This window comes from Acipenser ruthenus, chromosome 40 (assembly GCF_902713425.1).
Source record: "Acipenser ruthenus chromosome 40, fAciRut3.2 maternal haplotype, whole genome shotgun sequence".
NCBI lineage: Eukaryota > Metazoa > Chordata > Actinopteri > Acipenseriformes > Acipenseridae > Acipenser > Acipenser ruthenus.
In genome coordinates, this window is record NC_081228.1 from 3,812,918 (window position 1) to 3,833,728 (window position 20,811).

The 20,811-nt window shown below is 42.3% G+C and overlaps 3 protein-coding genes across 5 annotated transcripts; 2 read left to right on the top strand and 1 right to left on the bottom strand.

Annotated features, from left to right (window-relative positions):
• Positions 1-246: 246 nt before the first annotated feature.
• Positions 247-9,584, top strand: LOC117397472 (vacuolar protein sorting-associated protein 26B-like). The gene is made up of 6 exons (XM_033996392.3): positions 247-613; positions 2,811-2,967; positions 3,654-3,818; positions 4,699-4,874; positions 5,525-5,667; positions 6,241-9,584. Exons 1-6 carry the CDS (start codon positions 391-393, stop codon positions 6,394-6,396), a joined length of 1,020 nt encoding a protein of 339 aa, XP_033852283.3. The 5' UTR covers positions 247-390; the 3' UTR covers positions 6,397-9,584.
• Positions 9,585-9,716: 132 nt separating this feature from the next.
• Positions 9,717-14,059, bottom strand: LOC117966621 (thymocyte nuclear protein 1-like). Of its 2 annotated transcripts, none has more exons than XM_034913029.2 (8): positions 13,902-14,059; positions 13,514-13,575; positions 12,841-13,070; positions 12,124-12,192; positions 11,422-11,514; positions 11,243-11,338; positions 10,794-10,944; positions 9,717-10,277 (listed from the first exon to the last, which is right to left on the bottom strand). In XM_034913029.2, the coding sequence occupies exons 2-8, from the start codon at positions 13,560-13,562 to the stop codon at positions 10,231-10,233; spliced, it is 735 nt and encodes a 244-aa protein (XP_034768920.2). In that variant the 5' UTR covers positions 13,563-13,575; positions 13,902-14,059; the 3' UTR covers positions 9,717-10,230. The 2 variants fall into 2 exon arrangements, with proteins under 2 accessions (XP_034768920.2, XP_034768921.2); XM_034913030.2 differs by having other exon boundaries at positions 13,514-13,640.
• Positions 14,060-14,325: 266 nt separating this feature from the next.
• On the top strand, positions 14,326-19,201 carry LOC117397364 (isobutyryl-CoA dehydrogenase, mitochondrial). 2 transcript variants are annotated; one of them, XM_033996135.3, is made up of 11 exons: positions 14,326-14,489; positions 15,362-15,462; positions 15,954-16,123; positions 16,741-16,850; positions 16,969-17,045; positions 17,269-17,406; positions 17,752-17,887; positions 18,092-18,189; positions 18,272-18,424; positions 18,518-18,620; positions 18,808-19,201. In XM_033996135.3, the coding sequence occupies exons 1-11, from the start codon at positions 14,375-14,377 to the stop codon at positions 18,858-18,860; spliced, it is 1,254 nt and encodes a 417-aa protein (XP_033852026.3). In that variant the 5' UTR covers positions 14,326-14,374; the 3' UTR covers positions 18,861-19,201. The 2 variants fall into 2 exon arrangements, with proteins under 2 accessions (XP_033852026.3, XP_058866141.1); XM_059010158.1 differs by lacking the exon at positions 14,326-14,489 and adding an exon at positions 15,003-15,071.
• The last annotated feature ends 1,610 nt before the right edge of the window (positions 19,202-20,811 follow it).

A 20,811-nucleotide genomic window follows, 5' to 3' on the forward strand; every position in this document is an offset into this window, starting at 1 on the left:
AGCCCATTAAAAAAGCATATCAGCAATAATAATAATAACAATATTTAAAGTGTTGCCACCGAAGACCCCATGTCTGTTGTAAGGACGACGCCTCCCGTGTTGCGCCTGCGCACTGAGAGGGGAAGCTGTACGGACCTTAGACATTGCTACATTGTAAGAACTATACAGTACGTACCGTACTGCAACATTGAACATATCAGCTAGCATAGTGTGTCATTATCGTACAAAAAATAAGCAAGTACAGAAAATAAACACCTGGCCAGAGCATATCACAGCCCTGATCAGGTGGACGTTTTAGAAAAAGAGTGAGCGATCTCAATGCGTGATTGATCAAAAAAAAAAAAAAACCGAAAGAAGTCTACTAGTACTACTGGATACGGCTGTGCAGCAATGAGCTTTTTCAGTTTTGGTCAAAGTGCAGAAATCGATTTAGTGCTGAATGATGCAGAGACGAGGAAAAAAGTTGAACACAAAGCAGAGGACGGGAAGAAGGACAAGTATTTTCTCTTCTACGACGGGGAGACCGTCTCCGGAAAAGTCAACGTTACCCTCAAGAACGCAGGAAAGAGGCTCGAGCACCAAGGCATCAAAATAGAATTTATTGGGCAGATCGGTAAGTGGTTGTCATTGCAAGGCCTGCTTCTGTGTACTGATCTGCACTCATTTAAACACGGTGCCCCCGAGACTTTGAAATAGCACAGTACTATCGGGTGGTTTTAGCATGGCAAATTATACACGGTACTGCATTGCAAAAAACCAAACACAGTACCATTTTACAGATACTGTAAACGTAAACCGAATTTCCTAATGTAATGTATTATTATTTAAGTTTTTGTTAGCATTACGTCTGCAGTCAATATTTTGTCTTTATTTTAGCTTGCAAAATGATGTTGTACGTAAAAACTGTCATTGTGCCTTTGCTTGAGCTTGCATGTTGCAGACCTTTTAAAAGTTCCCCACAGTACAGAAAACTGTAGTAGAAGCATGGTAAAGAATAGAGGTATGATAATGCATGTTAATAAACACGGTAAACTATGGGAAATGCATAGTATAGCCATAGGAAAAGCATGATAAAACTGAAAAAATACCATGGTATACTTCTATAGGGAGATGTTCCACCTGTAGTAAAAATGATGTTGTTTATTACCATGGTAATTAATGCAGGATGTGTTTTATTAACACTTTATTGATGATGCGACCCTCGCATTAATTGAATGAAAATCATGGCGGTGCCATAGCCATTCCAAAGTACAGCTGTGATGGCACACTGGCGCCAGAAACTGAACTTGCTGTTGTGTGTGTATGAGCTGGAGCAGTAGCAGTCCTGCCAACCCGCTCTTCTTCATGTCAAGGTTGAGCAATCTCACTGCTGACAAAGCCATGTAATGTTGCCTCAATCTGCTACTTCAGCAGCCGTGTACTGTAGGTCACGAATGCTTGAGATGTGCATGCTGGTGCTCAAGCAGTCTGGGTGGATTTTAAAGTCGTGTGCAGTGCTGTTGCATGTGGTTCCCACCCCGGTCACATTGCCAGGATCTAGATCTGATTAGATCTCTCACGCTCAATCCTGCGTGCAAACACAAAAGGCTGATATGGGTGCAGGTTTAATAAGGATGAGTGATAACATCGGCAAACAGACCTCTTTGGAAACACAGATGATGATGAGAAAACATTTCTGTTGCTTCCTCTTTGGGGTCTGGTGCTCGTTTCCTTGAAAAGCATTCATGCACTGAATGAAACACTTCAACACAACTGTAAACACGCCCTGCTGGAACAGCACTGACACATGAATGCATGGTAGCTAGAGTCTACAGTGTGACCAATTCCAAGACCTGCTGTTTAAACTGAATACATAAAGAGGCTTTAATGTCCTACAGTACTGACACCATTACTACTTCAGACCATCAATAACTGACTCACACCTGATTTGGAGCAGTGGTACATTTGACAACACAAGTTAAATCTATATCGGCATAGTTATTGATCTTTGCTGTAAGTATTAGATGGTAGCAACTGTTCTCTGGCTGCCTGTGACATTTTTCCTACACCTAGATATTATTTGTAACTTAGACATGTTTTGCTGATATACTCACACAATACAGATTGTGAATAGTTGCGTCTTAATGAGATTTAATATAAATGTGGTTTGGCACATAGTTTTGAATAAATTACACATGCTGTATATAGGTCAATATATCTGCAGTTAAAAAAACAGTTAATTTCAATCATGTGATTCCCCCATTTGTTAATCCGGCAGGAAACACAAAGTGAACAAAATCACATTTGTAAATATTTAAAATGCTGTCCTTTTAATCTTCACACTGACACAAGTACCATAATGTATACAGTATACCATTATAGCCCCTATAAAAGCTGGTGGTGCCATTCACTTATATTGCACCGGGTCGTTAAGCCTTAGCTTCAGATTCAATGTGGGATCACAGCTGAAATTACTGTAGTGCCGACAGCTCTGCAGCCAAAAGCAGCCCAGTAATTATTGTAGTACGGTGTCAGTTTTGCTTTCTCGGATCACAGCCATTTAATAAAAGCTACTTCCTAAACCCATGAATCGCAGAAATGAAAATGTGGTTGATGGGTAGAAATAGCATGAATACCTCTGCCTGTGTTCTATATTAAAAACTACTGCTAATGAACCGGTACCACACCTGACTGCTGAAGTATCCATGTCTGTCTTAACACACGTGACTTAGCTGTTATCAAATTCTGGGTCAGCACATGTACCATTGGACGTGGTGTTTGTAGCAGAAGAGCACCATGTTTTTTAAATATGTCCTTCTTCCTGTTTCCAGAGCTGTACTACGACAGAGGGAACCACCATGAGTTTGTGTCCCTGGTGAAAGACCTGGCCCGGCCAGGAGAGCTCACTCAGTCTCAGACCTTTGACTTCGAGTTCACACACGTGGAGAAACCATACGAGTCCTACACGGGCCAGAATGTGAAGCTAAGGTGAGGAGACTGAAACTCAGAGGGCTCTCAGAGAAACACAGCAAGTCTGGGCCTGGGACTCTGACATAGATCTAATTTAACTCTAGAGACAAACCATTCAGTTAAAGATTAATGGCGCTTTCAGTAAATGATTCAGTTATTCCACTTCCTTTCATCTTTTACTTTGGTGTTTCATGCATGGATTAATTATTACTTTGAGTATCGCGTTATGAATGTGAGGTGAAAGGCCTTACTGCAGATTAGCTGTCATGTTCTGTACTCAACACGGCAAACGCATTGAGAGTTCTAGATATCTAGAATATGAAAATAGACGTCTGCCCCACATCACTCGACTAGCTCTTTCAATGTACTGCACAAATCCTATACTCTATCAGCTTTATTGTGCTGTTCGGATAACTATTTAGCACAGGTTAGGATGAGTAAATTCATTTGTAACTCCTACCTCTCCCTTCATGGGTGAGCGCATCATGAGACCATATTTTTCAACTGATGATTGCTTAGGTAGTGAGAAGATAACTACCTAGAAATCAAAGATGCTTCTGTATATCAGTGTTTCATTGAGGGTGTTTGCCTTCGGGCTTAGATGAGCGAAGCGGTGCAATACAACTACTGCTACTGATAGTAACTATGATTGTTGCATGCCGGCTGTCCTGTCATGTGATTTTAGAAGACCTCTGGTTTTCCAGGTACTTCCTGAGAGCGACGATCAGCCGGAGGCTGAATGACGTCGTCAAGGAGATGGACATCGTAGTGCACACGCTCAGTACGTACCCTGAGCTCAACTCCTCCATCAAGATGGAGGTGGGGATTGAGGACTGCCTGCACATCGAGTTTGAGTACAACAAGTCAAAGTAAGGCAGAAAGCTGTCTGCATGCATGGCTGCCTTGCTATGCAGGGGCACCCACAGATGTCAGTCACTGTAGGATGCCTTGCACAGGAGAGCGCAAGGGTCCTGTCCCATTTAACACACTCAATAAAATGCATATATTCAACATGCATTCGTACAGTACAAAACACGGTTTTCCCATGTTTACAGGTTACAGTACTTGTGATTCTAATGGGAATTTTAGATTTTGGTGCAAAAAAAAAAAAGATAACAAAATTCCATTGATATTAAGTACTCCCATTAAAAATGCAGTTTTTCTAAAAGCAAACAATAAATAAATAGCACTAATTATTATTTCTAACAGGGATGGAACTAAGGCTCCTATTCATAGCAGTTTCACCCATTACTACAAGCTTGATTAATCACAGTGAATAGGTAACAGGCTCAGGTGTGTCTGATTAAACTCAGAGTAAAACCAGGCCTGGATCAAACTGCTCTGCAATGGGAGTCTTCTTTCAGATGTAGTGCATAGATACTTTCACTGTCTTTCGGTTTCACTGTCTTTTTTTTCTGTCATCTATTTGTATTTGGGTCTTCCTTCCTCAAATCTAGCCACCTGTTCCAGCCGTATCAGCAGGGCATGGCTGGTATTAATAGGTCAGTTTAAAACATGTTAAGAGGAAGTGGTGCATGCACTTTATCACACAGCCCATAATAAAATACTGTTGAGTTTTCCGTTTAGTTTTTTGCCCATCTCTGAGTAAACACAAGATGTTTACTCAGAGAAGTAGATTGCTGTCTGCTACAGGGGTGCAGTGTTAATTAACACAGCTTTTCATGTACTCCCAGCAGCTCGCCCTGGCCCTGGACTGACCTGTATCTATTTATTTATTTGCCATTTTAGGTACCACCTAAAGGATGTGATCGTGGGGAAGATTTATTTCCTGCTGGTGCGAATCAAGGTCAAGCACATGGAAATCGACATCATCAAACGGGAAACCACGGGCACGGGCCCCAACGTGTACCACGAGAATGAGACGATAGCCAAGTATGAGATCATGGACGGAGCGCCAGTGAGAGGTACTGCAGGGAGACTGCTGTCCTTCAGAGACTGTCCCCGTTTACTCCAGCAGAACCCCTTATCAATTCACTGTACACAGGGTTGGGGTCAATACCTGTTTTTCAATTCCAATTCCAATTCCTTTTTAGAATCTATTCCCACTTCCAATTCCAAATTCCCATTCCCTTGCAATCAATTCCAACACGTCACTGATCAGAATTGAAGCGAGTTTTTCAACAGCGGCTACAAATTCCTTAAATTGAAGTCACTGTCCAGTCCATTAAATTGGCTTCAAATGAAAGCAGTTCAGAACAATAGCAGTAATTGTTATGGCTCTAAAATATCAATTGCAATTCCTTGGAAGTCATTGGAATTGATTTTTAAAAATGAATTGGAATTGAAAAACAGGAACTGACCCTCAACCCTGGCTGTAGAGCTTTTGTTTTCCAGACTGGGGTCCTCTTGCATAAAATTGCGACCCTTATGCACTGATCACGTCTGTCTCACTCTACATTATCAACACAACTATCTTGATTTTGCACCAAACTGATTGAAATGCATACCCTGACAATACCCCAGAGTCAACATTGCAAAGCAGAACCCTAGTCAAAGAAGGGCTTCTTATCATTCAGTCAGTACCACATGTGATCCTTGTTTCTGCTCTGTTCAGGAGAGTCCATTCCCATCAGGCTGTTCCTGGCTGGCTACGAGTTGACGCCCACCATGCGGGACATCAATAAGAAGTTCTCAGTGCGGTACTACCTCAACCTGGTGCTGATAGACGAGGAGGAGAGACGCTACTTCAAACAGCAGGTAGCCACTGGTCGAGCTCTCCTCAAATCCCAGTGTGCTTTATTGCTATTTCGAGTTCAACAATGCAATGTTAAAAACCAAGTTTGCTAAAACTGTTAACTGAATACAAGTGCAAGTTGAGAACTCTTCCCGTCTTACATTCCACTGCTCTACCTATTCAGTCAGTCAGACAGAGTGCTCAGTTTCTCCCACACAGTGTTGTTAATGTATGAATGTCCCTGCTTAAAGGTAAGCACCCCAAGGTCCAGCACATTCCCAGAAAACTCTGATTTGAAGAGATAAGAGGTTTACAAACGATCCACTAGAGGGAGCAATGCTATAGAAGAATTATACAACATGTGTGCTCTTTGATATAGGGTTAGGTGATTAAGGTGTTGCATTGTTTTCTGTAGGGGTTTGACCTTTTTTGAAAATCAGAATGATTTTGTGGATGATTTGAGGTTTCAGGTTTCCAATGTTGTTCATCACCTTTCACAAACAACTTAAACCCAAATAGAGATGCTTTAACTAAAAACAGATGAATAAATGGCATTGCTTTAGGAAGCAATTCTCACCGGCTCTTGTTTCCCCCAGGAAATCACGCTGTGGCGCAAAGGTGACATCGTGAGGAAGAGCATGTCCCACCAGGCAGCCATCGCGTCCCAGCGATTCGAGGGCTCCTCAAGCATCGAGAGCAAGATGCAGGCGCAGGCGCAGGCACAGGCACAGGCCAAGGAGGATGGGAACTAAACCAGCAGCCACATCCCGACCTCTCCTAACAGACTGTGGGAAAATATATACCGTACCACCCCTTCAGCCCTCCTCCCCCCGCCCCCCTGCCCAAACTCACCATCACCACTGGCTAGGGAACTTAGAAAAAGGGATCTGAGAATGAGAGAGAGGGTCAGCCTTTAAAGAGATGGTATGTACTTTGGAACCCCACTAGACCAACATGGAGCTGTTCTTCCCCTGCCCAGTCTGCTCTCTCACTGCTCAGGGCGTTCGTTCAGGTCTCAGTGTAGGGAATGGTTTATAATGCTTTCTCAATACAGGCTGAGTGGGCACACTGGATTTTAGAGTGAGGTGGGAGGTGGCAGTGTGCTCTCTTTCCAATGGCACCCATACACCACCTAGCACAGTTTTCCTTTAACTTCAAGGCAGATACTGGATTGCTTTCAGTTTCATGCTCTATAGAACAGTGGCAATGCAGTTTAGCTGTGTGTCCACAATAGAAACCTGCCTGTAACAGCACACTACTTGTGGGTGGGTTGTCCAGTACAGTATGTCATTTTGTGAATCCTAGATACGATTTTTTTCAATTTATGCCACTTTCAGATTGGTCTCAAATTATACACCCAGCGTTGAAAAACTACTACCTGTATTTTCAAGACTAAAATAATGACTTAATTGCTCTTCCAGCCCTAAATGCACGGTGTCCAAATGCATAAAAGCAGTACTGTATAGAGGAATGCATTTTAGAAAGCAGTTTAAGGGCTTATGATCGCACTTGGGAATCCAAAGTACATCCCATCAGCTTCTAGGTTTGATGTTCACAATTTACTTTACAAGCAACACCAATAAATACAAAACCATTTTTTACATTTTAAAGTTGTCTACAAAGCAGCTGACGGGACGTTACCTTACTGTGTTTTAGGACCGGAGCGATCCCTTTATTAATAACCAAACTGCTCCCACAATACCGATTAATAAAAATAAGAATCATAGGTGGAAACACATACACGCAAAACACCCGTATAATTCCATTTCATGACCAAAAGATTACAACATAGTATTGAACAAATAAATAATTCTAACATGTTTTAAAGCAACCGTAAAGCATTGCAGAACAGTGTTCCTCTATAATACTCGCAGCATAACTTGCCATTACTGCCCTCTGCAGTCCGTTTACTGGTACTGTATTGTGTTAAGATAACATTCTATTGTTCTGCTATTGATTTAGGACAGAGTGGGCGAAGTTGGCCCTTCCTTTCCAGTTCTTCACTCCAACCATTTTCCAAAGTGTTTATTAAACCAGTTAAACCCCCATTTCAAGTATTTACCTATTTTACGTATTAAACCTAGAGTGGAATGGCCCTCCAGCACGGGGATTAGGGACCTCAGATTTAAGAGAAGCAGGCTAGTTGGCTCTTTACTAGACCCGACATTAAGCTTCCATACGTTTCTGTCTTTACTTGTAAACCTCAGCAATCTAAGGCTCCATCATTCCTTTAAGTGGACAGTGTATTTATTGTTTTATATATACTTGTGCCTATTAGTGTATGAATCTGCCAAAAAAAAGACATTTTGAGTTTACGCCTAAATTAGGTTTATATTACAACCAATATGTTTCTTGTAAAACCCATGTTGCCAGCCTGTGCTGTTTCAGATATTCTGCCTAGTCTATTTATGCGGGACACCCATAAGTTGCAATAGTTTTCAGCTCGGTTCCAGAGAGCGCAAGCACAAGCATATATTTAAGAGCGGATTGTCCTACACCTCCCGGTTATAGTGGTTGCCCGGATAGTAATACCAGCCCATCTCCTGACTCCAGATCCAGAGCCTGTACTTTCTATCAGCCCTGCTCAATCCCCACTCTTGACAGGCTCTGTGCATTCTTATATTCAGTTAGAGTTCATGAAAACAAAGACAAACACATGCATCTCGGAGCACTAGCAGGCTGGTTAATGGACTACCTTGTCATTACAGTGCATTCATGCTTCATGAATACAGTCCAGTTGTGTGATTGTCTGTGTAAAGCAGGTAAGTATATAGTGTGCTCTGACAAGAATTTAAACACGTTTTAAGACCCAGTGCGCACGTGTGTTTGTGTCTATACAGGGGATGGAAAAAGAAAAACGAGAAACACCTGGGATATGTAGCACATACTTTGGTGTAAATATGCAGACAAAGATTCTTTTGGGATGCAAATTGCCGTCCGATTCTGTAATGGATAAAAACGACATGAGTCAGGAGGGGAAGATCAGTCTGAGTGGGACAGGGCTGGGTAACACTTTACATTGTGTCTCCAATTACTGTGTATTTACATAGTAGTTACTGAGCAAATCCATGTGTACTTAACCAATTCCAGTTTTGTTATGCATAGTTACAATGTACTTGATGTGCAATTCCTTTTACAGGATATGCAAGTTGTATCAGAAAAAGGTACATTGTAACTATGTGTAAGTACATGTGTATTTACTAAGTAACTGCTACGTTAATACACAGTAATTAGAGACGCTTCATGTAAAGTGTTACCCAGGGCAGCCAGTTGGTAGATGCTTCTGTATCCCAGACTGCACAGATTCCAGATGATTATGGAAGTAATCCTGACCTGGTAAGCATTGAAGAATAGCCACACATCACAGCCCTCCAGAACCATTTAAAGACCATGCAGACTTGTGTGCCATCCTGGCTGTTATACCCTATTGACAATGCTATGGCAGGTGTTTCTATTTATTTATTTTTTAGGTCCAACCCCTGTGTGTACATTTATATATGTTTGTTTACTCTTGGTATTTTTCTTTATTGAGCAAATGCTCTCTTGACGCATTGCGTACCATAGCGCTGACATTTTAGACTGCATTAACACATGGCATTCTAGACAACATTCCTTTTTATGATTATAATCATGTTATATACCGGAATATCTGTAGAGCTGCAGATACATAGAATAAAATTAGTTCTCAGCAATGAAAATATATTCCATTTAATAGTGAGCTGTAAGGTACTAGCCACTTACTTAGTGAAAGGGAATTTGTACATTTTCAGCACAAAAATAAAGAGTATATGGTAATTATATTAAAAAAACAAATCTAGATGTTAATACAGGATATAAGTATGTTGTTTACTTGTTTCTTAAATAGTTTTTTTTTTTTGCGATTCTGTATTTTAAAATGGTTTTTAATCCTATTTCTCTGATTAAAAGAGAGCTGTCTAAAGTGGTTGCAAGTTGTTTTACTGTGTCATGTCTTAATAGTCTCAACAACTTTTTCTTTTGTTGAAAGCACACACACACACACACACACGGAACAGTAAAACACGCACTCGTACAAACTCAACGAGACTGCACCTTGGAGTACGTCTTTATATTTGAATGAATGGGTTTAAAAAAACACCTGAAACACAAACACGCAAAACAGAAACAGGCAAGAAAAAAAGGTATCTGAAAATTTGGACTGGATAGCTTAACATAGCCTTTACTGTCGCATTTGAGACAAGTTTACAGTGTATGTGCTACAGCAGTCTTGGGAGCCGAACCTCTATACTTCACATACATTACAGATCTGTCACACACTAGACTGAAATGTGGGACTGGTCCTTATTCAGATCAGTGATTTCTGTTAAATTCAAATGGTCACCTGGGCTGCACTGTGCACCTGCAGGTCACACTTTTGCAGTAATATTTAAATGTACCTGTGTGGTGATTCAGTTTCTACAGCAGTTTTTGCACATGTTGCATTCTGGCATGGCTCAGATTAACAAGAATCTACTGGACTGGGATCACATTAACTCCATTAAAAACAATGCTGTCTTCATCTTCAGCTCGGGCTCCTGCGGTTACGAGAATGGCATTCAACACAGGGTTTAAAGTGGCTTTTTATCTTCCAGACTCAGGACAAAATCAAACTCATCTGAAAAATAAAATAGATTTAAAACCATTTCAGCACACAAGAAAACCGTGTGAAAACATGAGCGTGACAAGTTTCATTTTCCCACCTTCAACATACAGGACAACTGTTTTTTTCTTCTTTTTTCCAAAATGCATTATACAAAGAATTACATTGCACCTCTACTTTGAAAAAAAAATGATAGCGCTTACTATTCAGTTAGCTCACCTTGCTAAATGCAGTTTCGTTCTTTATAAAGCCAGATGTGTTTGGAGATGCCAAATTAAATCCTACTTCACAATGAGCCAAATAAATAATTATGAAGAATATTTTCTGCAACTTCCCCCTTCTAGCAACTATGTCACTCAGTCAGCTATACATCTAGAAGCTAAACATAAATAAAGGAATGCATATTTTTTTCAGACGGTGTTTCTGATGTAATACCTACACGTCCACAATGAATGTAAAAAGCTTGTTTTAAACCCATGAGCGATGCAGAGGACTCCCAGGGGTTTAACCTGCAATCCCACCCACACAAACCTTTGGTGAGCGGCTGCACGGAGAGCCGAGCCCGGGTGAACAGAGCCATGTGTTTCAGGGGTCCCCCTTTGCTCTTGTGTTCATGGTGGTATTTCTTCAGCTCAGCCAGAGGGATGAAACGTTCCATCATCCTGACGAACTGCACGTCCACCTGCAGCAGCAACACCAAAACAACTTCTTAGCTGAAAAACATCTGCATCTTTTGAATGCCTGATGGCCACCCAGAACTGAATTGATCTTCCACCTGGATCATTTCACAACGGTCACCTATAAACTCCTGACACTTTCACCAGAGAAACACCTTCCTAAACAAGCCAGAACGGAAGCTGTTTTCTGTGTTCGTTTTCTGCGTGATAAGGATGCTTCCTAATAACTACTGTTTTGAATCTGCACCCTGGTCTGACAGGACATTAGAGTGCGATGGAGCTCCATTTGATTGTTCTACTCACCATGGACCACTTGGGGTTGTCTTCCTTGCTGGACCGATCGTAGTGAACGTCATTCTTGTCGAACTGAGTGTGGTCCACATAGGCATCCCTGACAATCTACGAGAAAAATGCATAACGGATAAAGAAACAGCAGGCACAGCCAGAAACACACAGAGACGAACGGTCTGCCTGCGGCTCACCTTCATGAGTCCAGCTATCCCGGGCTCTTTGCAGTTGCTGTGGTAGAAGAAAGCCAGCTGCCCCACCTTCATATCCCTCATGAAGTTGCGAGCCTGCGAGATAAACAGGGACTCACATAAACAAAGATGTTTTCCCCATAGCGTAACACCGGCCACGCACACTGCTAAGTTTCTTAACCACTGCACCGTAGAGCCAGGCTTGTTTCCACAAGCACTTTTACAGCACATCAGGAACATGGGGGTGGCTGTAGGTTTTAACTATTTTTGATACTGTGAGTAACATTAACTTAACTTAAAATACTGTAAAACATGCTGAAAACTCAAATTGACAATACGTGAATAATGGCATGTTCACCAAAAAAATGGGAACGCAGAGGGATCATTTATTCAGAGATCGCCCGTCCTGAATCCATAGGGCTTAGTGTACATTATAAGTTTGACCCATTCCTAGTTTTATTTAGAGATAAACAACACTGCTTGCTACCTCTGCACTGCGGCTAATCAAGCTCGTATTATGGGTGAAATTGCTAAGCGTTGTGAGTCTTTCTGCCATCCCTGTGAATATCAAGCAGTGTAACCACAGTGAGCGTTCCCCTGGACTCCCTTCTCCTGTCACTCTGGGGGCGACAGCACCTCCCAGTTCAGCCCAGTCCCTCTGACACAGTTCTTGCCAGTGCATTCTTCACTGGTGCATCATCTTACCTGGTAGTTCCGAACTCCATCCCAGCACCCAGTCTGCTTGGGCTGAGCCTTCAGATCCTCAATTCCAAACTGCACACATTCAAAATCCAGAGAATCAATACACAGCATATACCTGAATGCAGCGTGACGCCGCCACCTAGTGGATGTTCTTCAATTCACAGTGAAGCGTAGAGCATAGCTGAACTGCTACTGGCATTGTCTATGATGTTACTTTCCAATCACATTTTAGATAGCTACTAAGTATCTGTGATATTAAACAGTTTAATAAAACTGTAAGATCCCAAACTAGTAAAATGCAAGGATAATTTAGACGTTCATTTTACTCTTACAAAATAATGGCGCAAATGTGGTCCGGCTCTAATTATTATTATTATTATTATTATTATTATTATTATTATTATTATTATTATTATGTATTTCTTAGCAGACACCCTTATCCAGGGCGACTTACAATTATTACAAGATATCACACTATTTTTACATACAGTTACCCATTTATACAGTTGGGTTTTTACTGGAGCAATCTAGGTAAAGTACCTTGCTCAAGGGTACAGCAGCAGTGTCCCCCACCTGGGACTGAACCCACGACCCACCGGTCAAGAGTCCAGAGCCCTAACCACTACTCCACACTGCTGCCTTATGAGTCCAGTGAGGCAAGGTTAACAAGTCCCTAGCTCTGGTACTTGCTCCTGTGCAGAACATGGTGTTTTGCTACACCTTGACATCGACGCCGTTTTCAATGCGGCTTTCAGGTTCTGACTTCATCAGCCAGTAGCTGTGGAGCACTTTATCACCCGGGGCTGCTTTACTCTTGTCCGTCTCCTTCCCAGAGGTCTTTGCTGCTGGCTTCTTCCTGCTTCTTAAGGAAGTCTCCTTAGCAGCATCTTCAGGGGAGTCATCTGGTAGTGGCTCCTTCTTGGCTGGTTTGGCAGCTGGCTCTTCCTGTTCTGTTAGTGTAGAAAACCTGGGACTTCAGGAGCAGTTAGATCACCTCCTCCCTTTAGTTGCTTCAACACAGAAGCCTTTCAGCATGGACCAGGGGCCTTTCCTTTAGTTTACCTTTAAAATGGTGGCTTGTTGCAGATACAAAGTACAGTTGTTATTCTGTGAAGTAATTCACTGCCATGGTGAAGGACTGCACTAAACAAAAGCACTACTGTTCATTTTGGAAACGGCTTCTTGAAATACTGTATAGGAGGAGTCAGTTAAAAGAGCTGAAAGGTTACACTTATATAACTAAAACATGGGGAAATACAAATTATACAATCAGTATTCTGTAGCTATAGGTCCATATAACTTTATGAAAAAAAAACAAAAAAACGTTGCTTTGTGTGTTCTTTATTCTTTTTAAATACCTGAATGATGAGCGATATTTATTTTGATAACTTACCGGTATTTAATTTCGCTGATCTCTCTACTCTCTTTCTTTTTGGTGGCATCCTCCACGGAAATCTGAGAAGTGAAATATATTGTGTTTAACTCCAAGATGCCAGTCACTTCACTGATACCGCGGTTACCTGAAAAAAAAAGCCCGATCTGTATTTAACACATGACACATTCCCGCTTAGGAAACCACGTTGAAATATGCAAAACCCCCTGATGCATGTAATCGAAGTTAAATGCGCATTGATTGCAGCAAGCGCTTTTGTAGTGATTTGTTTTACCAACATTATCACTTCATGCATATTATACTATCACTTCAGTTCCATAACCAACTCCTCCACTCCACTGTATCGACGCTGCTTTTCCATTTCTGTACAATGCAAATGTTACTTTACCTTGCAGACTAAATACGTTAAAAGTCTTTTTAAAAATCCATTCCTTAACAGCGCTGTCGTTGATTATTGCGTCTGGGATGAGGTTGTCATGTGATCACTCCCACTACCGTCACAAGACAGAGAACCTTTTTTTTTTGTTAACAAGGTTGGTTGTACTGCTTTCTAGCGAGTAGAAATGGGGAGTGACTACTAGAGAAAAAATAATAATAAAGGTGTTGGTTGTTCTAAAGAACTACAACCCCCAGAGGCCTGTTGAGCCTTGAACCGTTTCATTTTTCAATTATTTATTTATGTACATGTTGCGCTAAAGCATCCAACTCAAAAAACAAAACAAAACAAAAAAAAACTGTACTTCAACAAACATAACGTGCTGATTGCTTTTAAATACGTTCAATAAAACTACATCACCCAACACCCCTTGCACTTGCAATCAGGAATGAGTATCGTTTTACTCTAGACACTGTACCACAGCCATGGCGTTTGCCGGGAAGTTATTTACAAGAGCTAGCCTTGGATCGTATATCTGCAGAACTCGTGGTTTGACAGCAAACAGAGTTCACAGGAGACATGTAGTGTCATGCATTGATCGTGAGTTGTTTGTTTGGTTTTTGTTGTGCATCGATCTGTGGAATGATAACGTTTGCACGGTCAGGTGATACAGTGGGGACGGCAGCACGAACGAGGGTACAATATGCAGCACTGTATGTGCTATGAGAATATCTCGGTGCAACACATTTTTTTGCATTTTATTTATTTTCTTCTGTGCAAAATGCCAGCTACACACATGCCCCCGTGTTCTTTGTATATGATGTTATGAGATCAAACTGTATTGTTGCTTAATAACAGTACCAATGTCATTGACAGGACAGACCGTGCATCGACACAAAACACAGTTCAAATACAATTGCGGTGCATTTTGAGATCATGTAACGGGGGACGGGGGTGTTTTGTAGTTTCTTACTCGTTAAATGAGATTTGTCTGTTGTTTTATTGAAAATCACTGTAAGTTCCGTGTTGTATATTGAGGTTAGAGCCTGGCGGAGGAGTGTCTTGTTAGATAAATCTCATTGGGTCACAGTTGGTGACGTGTGTTGCATAATAAGCAGTCCGGGCCCACTCCAGTGATAGTCGTGTTTTGTGTTTGTGGTTTGCACGATAGCGTTTTGATTTGTAAGCGCACGACACAAATGCATTTATTTACTCATTAACGCAACATGCTAACAGTTGGTGTTATTTTTGGAAATGTAATGCACGCCTAAACTCCGCTGGCATGTTATACTCCTCTTGTATATGCTGCACAGACGATTGTTTTGTTGTATTTATTTAAAAGCTAAAACCTAAATTCATATCCGTTTATCAGCAGATAAGAACAGCCGTTGCAGGCTCTGACGTCACATTGGTCTTTATGCGCAGATTCTAACTGCAGCCTTTTATGACGCGCCTCTCTGTCCCTTCCACAGCCTCCCTCGGTCTGACAGACGAACAGAAGGAATTTCAGAAAGTGGCTTTTGATTTTGCAACCAATGAAATGGCCCCACATATGGCCGAGTGGGACGAAAAGGTAATGCGGGCCCTGGAAAAGCAGTGGCGTTTACGATAGGGTCCCCTTTCATAGTTTATTAAAGCACAGGACGAGGCTTGTCATAGATATATATGTCTGTGGCCTCAACACACTAGATAGCAAGGATGGACAAATCCATTTCCCTTCAACTGGCTTCTAAATCTGTTACGAACTGAACACCACAGAACAGCACCAAGTACAACCATCAGATTTCATTGCACACCATGCATTAAGACTGTTTATCATAATGCCATATCTGCGCGTCCTGATTTGTATTGGAACAGGACCCAGAGTCTCAGCTGTTTCTTGTCAATTGCCAGTCCATCACAGGGATGGAAATAAGTCTTCTATCGCATTGAATACGAGTCTGATGAGCCACATTGTGTGTAGGTAACAAGCTCAGGAGTGTGTGGCTTGTTGAACACAGTAAACATGGTTCAACGTGCAATGCAATGGGAGTCTGTTTTCAATCGTGTATTTTCTGCCCTCAGGAAATGTTCCCTGTGGACACCATGAGGAAGGCAGCTCAGCTGGGGTTCGGTGGGATCTACGTCCAGCCGGAGACGGGCGGCTCAGGACTGTCCAGGCTGGACACCTCCATTATATTCGAGGCCTTGTCCACAGGTTGTGTCAGCACCACCGCCTACATCAGCATTCACAAGTGAGTGGGAGGTCACACCAGCGCTGGCGTTTTCAATTCCAGTTCCCACTCCCTTTTAATCAGTTCCAACACATCAGTGATCACAATCGCGATGAGCAGTATTCTGTTTAAAATGAGCTTCTCACAGTGGCAACAAATTACTTACATTGAAGTCACTGTTGGTCAGTTAAACTGGCTTCAAATGAAAGCAGTGGAACGATCATAAACAATGATGTCTCTGTAAAATATCAATTCCATTTGAAATTGGGAATTGATTTTAAAAACAGAAATTGACCCCAATCCTGGTTCACACCGTACCGTGCTTACTAACAGATCTTTAAAACCGGAAGCAACTGTTTTCTGTCCACTTTTGAAGCATCTAGTTGTATGGGATGTTTTTCAGATGCTTGATGGCAATCAAATGCATTGATTTTGTTTTGATCACACTTACCATTGGGTTTCCCTGTGCACCATAGTGAACGGATCACAGTAAATAGTGAAAGTAAAACAGAGTGAGCTGGCTTTGATCACACTCTTTGTTTGATTCCTGGAAGCAGCGGTTTCTCTTAAAGGAGCGCGGCGTGTTTAGTTGATCCCCGGTCTCTGCTCTTCATCTCTTCTTGTTAATATCCATGCAGTATGTGTGCCTGGATGATTGACACCTTCGGCAGCGAGGAGCAGAGACACAGGTACTGTCCGCAGCTGTGCTCCATGGAGAAATTTGCCTCCTACTGTCTAACTGAGCCAGGTCAGTGCTCTGTATTCTTCTGTGCGGATCTAGTAACAAGCTCCATTGTTAGAGCCTCACACTCACTGCGGCATGGACTGCTTAATCAGTTTGTAATTTTTTTTCCATTCTGTTGAAGGCAGTGGAAGTGATGCTGCTTCTTTATTGACCACGGCAAAGCGAGACGGAGACCATTATGTACTTAACGGTTCGAAGGTATGTGCTCTGCCAGTGTTGTTGCATTTTTGGGTCAATAATAATAAACATTTTTGTTGCACGCTGTCCGGTTTATTTTAAGATGATACCTACATCATGTTGGGTGAAAATGCAGTAAATTGGCACAGTTCAGCAAAAACTCTTTGTAAGAGATTTGTGATATTCTGTAATACTGTGACATCCCTAAGATTACCGATCAGTCCTGTTTGTCTGCTGTTGCCAGGCGTTCATCAGCGGTGCGGGTGACACTGATGTGTATGTGGTAATGTGCCGGACTGGAGAGAAGGGAGCCAAGGGGATATCCTGCCTTGTGGTGGAGAAAGGAACGCCAGGACTTGGATTCGGAAAGAAGGAGAGAAAGGTACCTTTTTAAAGAAACCTTTTAAAGAAAGTGCCATTTCAATTTCTGGCTTGGTGACTGGAACTTGGAAACTGTTTGCCTAAATTTCATCACAGTTTTTGAACATACTGTTCAGTAATGGCCCAGATATACAGGGGTCTATTCAAAAGGGGTCTGATCTGAATACCACCTTTGGTTTGTGCATTTCTGCTTGTAAAAATCTATAAAACGGCCATCCAATTTAGTAATTTAAAGCACGGCGGTATTTCGATCCACCAGCATGGAGGTCAGTTGAAAACACCCCAAGTATAGCTTGGGAGAAATCATTGGAGGGGCGTAGGGTGTGATGCTTGCCTTGTCCTGTAGGTGGGGTGGAATTCACAGCCCACTCGAGCCGTGATCTTTGAGGACTGCGCGGTCCCTGTGGCCAACAGGCTCGGGGAGGAGGGCCGGGGTTTCACCATCGCCATGAAAGGGCTCAACGGAGGACGCATCAACATTGGTGAGCTTCCTGTACAGCCGTGAAAAAGGCATAGCAAAGCATTGAGAAAGCACAGGGAACGCAGGGTGAACTATGGTAGGTGCATTACAGAGTCCCCTTTGTTCTGTTCCAGATTGCCCATGGTAAACTGTCAGTGGGCGCACTGCTAAGCAAAGTGATCAGCACTATTTATTTATGTATTGAAATGATTTGATATTTTCACAGCCTCGTGTTCTCTGGGAGCGGCCCATGCCTCAGTCCTGCTCGCACGGGACCACCTCAAAGTCCGGAAGCAGTTTGGGGAGCCTCTCTCCAACAGCCAGGTAAGGGACACCACTGTCTTGCTATTCGGTTTAGCTGAGTTTCTGACGGAGCGGGCGGAGTTATGGCTGCTCTGTGTTCCAGTTCCTCCAGTTCAAGCTGGCAGAGATGGCGACCCGGCTGGTGGCGTCTCGTCTGATGGTGCGGCAGGCGGCGCTGGCACTCCAGGAGGAGCGGCAGGACGCCGTCACGCTCTGCTCGATGGCCAAGCTCTTCGCCACCGACGAGTGCTTTGCTGTGAGTACGGGTTGGAACAAAAATCAATTACTGTGATACGAGTCATTGTCTGTTTCTTGCACTGATTACATTTTTTACATCATGTGCCTGCAGATCTGTAACCAGTCTCTGCAGATGCATGGGGGCTATGGCTACCTCAAGGATTACGCTGTACAGCAGTTTGTCCGAGATATCAGGGTGCATCAGATATTAGAAGGTAAGCATTGTGCTGTGCTGCAATCAAGTGGTTCAAGTTTGTGAGCCGCAGTCATGTGTTCCATACAGTTCTAGCGCTGATTAGAAAGAATATCGTATGCAAGAATATTGTAGTGCTTGTTGATTGGGTGCATGACAGAAAGGGGTGCCTGTTAATGCGCGTGGCGTTTTAAACGTTTCTCCTGTAGGCACCAATGAAGTGATGAGGATGATTGTTTCGAGGAATCTGTTACAAGAATGAAGAGCTGCTGAACGCCAGCTGCAGTGCTCCCTGCCTTCCAGCACAGCCCAGAGGAAGCAGCAAGGACGGGACCGATCATGTGAAGGACAGCATTTTCACACTTTACTGTCGACTGTTTCGATACAATGTGTTGTGATTGCATACCTTTTATATTAAGTTATATCTCACACTGCTATACCCTGGTAGAGTCTGTTCACTCCCAGCAGTCTTTGAGGCCGGGCAGGTTACAATGCAAGCTTAATATTTAATACAGCACAGTTTACGCCCTCTACAGACTGGTGTATGCGGTCACACCCACTACAAAACAATAAAATGCTTAATATTCACATATTTTTTATTTATATGATATGATTCACTTGACTTTTTCTGGGCCACCTGGAGGGCCTGTGTGATAAACTAAAATCCCATCAGAATTGAATATGTTGATTGCCCTTGAACAATGGCATGCAATGGTCTTAAACACAGCCCTGTACTGTACTAACCGACTACCTGAAAATCAATATATATACCAATACATATGGAATGGAATGTGGCATTGATACGATGCCTTTCATTCACACAGGCACCTTGGCATCTCTCCAAGCAATGCGTGACTGAATCATTGAGCTATGAGCTGCGGTACAATATAAATAGATATTCACTAGATATCTGTTGGGCCTGCTCTGCTGCCAGTCCCCCCACTCAGTAATTAGCACAGCAAGAGCCTCACATGCAGCACAGGCTTAGTTACCAAGGCAACAGGGTCTTTTCATCGCTCCAAGTGTTCTCCTCCTATGTGTGGGAGGAGGGGTCTTTATCTTTATTGAGAAAAACATGTTGTGAATGCAGGGTACTGATTAGGATGAGCTGCCGGGTTCTTTCACAAAACAACCAGAATAGAACAGAAGAATGCTGGAGCATGTCTTTTGATCAAGCAGTGTTGGGATTATATATATATATATATATATATATATATATATATATATATATATACACACACATACATTATAAGTATAGTTTTGGATGATGGACATGTGTACAATAATCAGAAAGCAAACGTCTAGTTAGCCAATTCTGATATAGCTTGTTATATTTATTTATAACTACATAATGTATCTAACAATACTGTTATTATGAAGCAATTTTAACAAATGATACAAATGATATCCATTATTCCCCTAGCTTATTGCCTTTATACAAGTGGAAGACTGTAACAGGCTAAAATATATTCCATTCAAGTACAGCACAGAAGAATGCAGCTCTCTGAATTAACTACAGACCTTGGTGCTCCTGTATAGGATTTCATTCAGAGGCCATTACTTCCTGGTTTGTAAGCTGTTGATGCTAACCTCTTTTGTAGGAAGATTATCAGAGCTCTCTCTCTCTCTCTCTCTCCTCTCTCTCTCTCTCTCTCTCTCTCTCTCTCTCCTCTCTCTCTCTCTCTCTCTCTCTCTCCTCTCTCTCTCCTCTCTCTCTCTCTCTCTCCTCTCTCTCTCTCTCTCTCTCTCTCTCTCTCTCTCTCTCTCTCTCTCTCTCTCTCTCTCTCTCTCTCTCTCTCTCTCTCTCATCTCTCTCTCTCTCTCCTCTCTCATGCACGCTATTGAACGCCCTCTGTGTGATGAGGTCATTTCTGCCAGCGAGCTGGAAGATGGGGTCTGCCTGCCTGCCTCTCCCTCACTTACTTTCTCGTTACTGACTAACACTTGGGGTTATTGTGTTCACTGAACAGGAGAAATTGTTTATAGCACATAAAAGCACGCAGCCATACACACACACACGCGAAGTAAAGTGGCATATACAAAGACACCCAAACAAACGTACATGTACAGATCAACAGACATGCACACATAGTTAGCAGCGACTCCTTGAAACGTTCAATCTAAGCAGTCTTAAACAAGTCTGATTATAGTGGGAAACCATTCAGAAGGTTACTTTAGGAACTAAACTTAAGTTCCAATCCAAGAAATTCCAT

Bases quoted from the DNA above. Each gene is read 5' to 3' on its own strand.
- LOC117397472 (XM_033996392.3), top strand. From the start codon at position 391: ATGAGCTTTTTCAGTTTTGGTCAAAGTGCAGAAATCGATTTAGTGCTG. The intron at 614-2,810 runs GTAAGTGGTTGT...TCCTGTTTCCAG, and splicing joins AGAATTTATTGGGCAGATCG to AGCTGTACTACGACAGAGGG. The intron at 3,819-4,698 runs GTAAGGCAGAAA...TTGCCATTTTAG, and splicing joins TTTGAGTACAACAAGTCAAA to GTACCACCTAAAGGATGTGA.
- LOC117966621 (XM_034913029.2), bottom strand. From the start codon at position 13,562: ATGCCACCAAAAAGAAAGAGAGTAGAGAGATCAGCGAAATTAAATACC. The intron at 11,339-11,421 runs GTGAGCCGCAGG...TTTTTCTCGTAG, and splicing joins GGATAGCTGGACTCATGAAG to ATTGTCAGGGATGCCTATGT. The intron at 10,945-11,242 runs GTGAGTAGAACA...TTGCTGCTGCAG, and splicing joins ACAACCCCAAGTGGTCCATG to GTGGACGTGCAGTTCGTCAG.
- LOC117397364 (XM_033996135.3), top strand. From the start codon at position 14,375: ATGGCGTTTGCCGGGAAGTTATTTACAAGAGCTAGCCTTGGATCGTAT. The intron at 16,851-16,968 runs GTCAGTGCTCTG...ATTCTGTTGAAG, and splicing joins CTACTGTCTAACTGAGCCAG to GCAGTGGAAGTGATGCTGCT. The intron at 18,621-18,807 runs GTAAGCATTGTG...TTTCTCCTGTAG, and splicing joins GGTGCATCAGATATTAGAAG to GCACCAATGAAGTGATGAGG.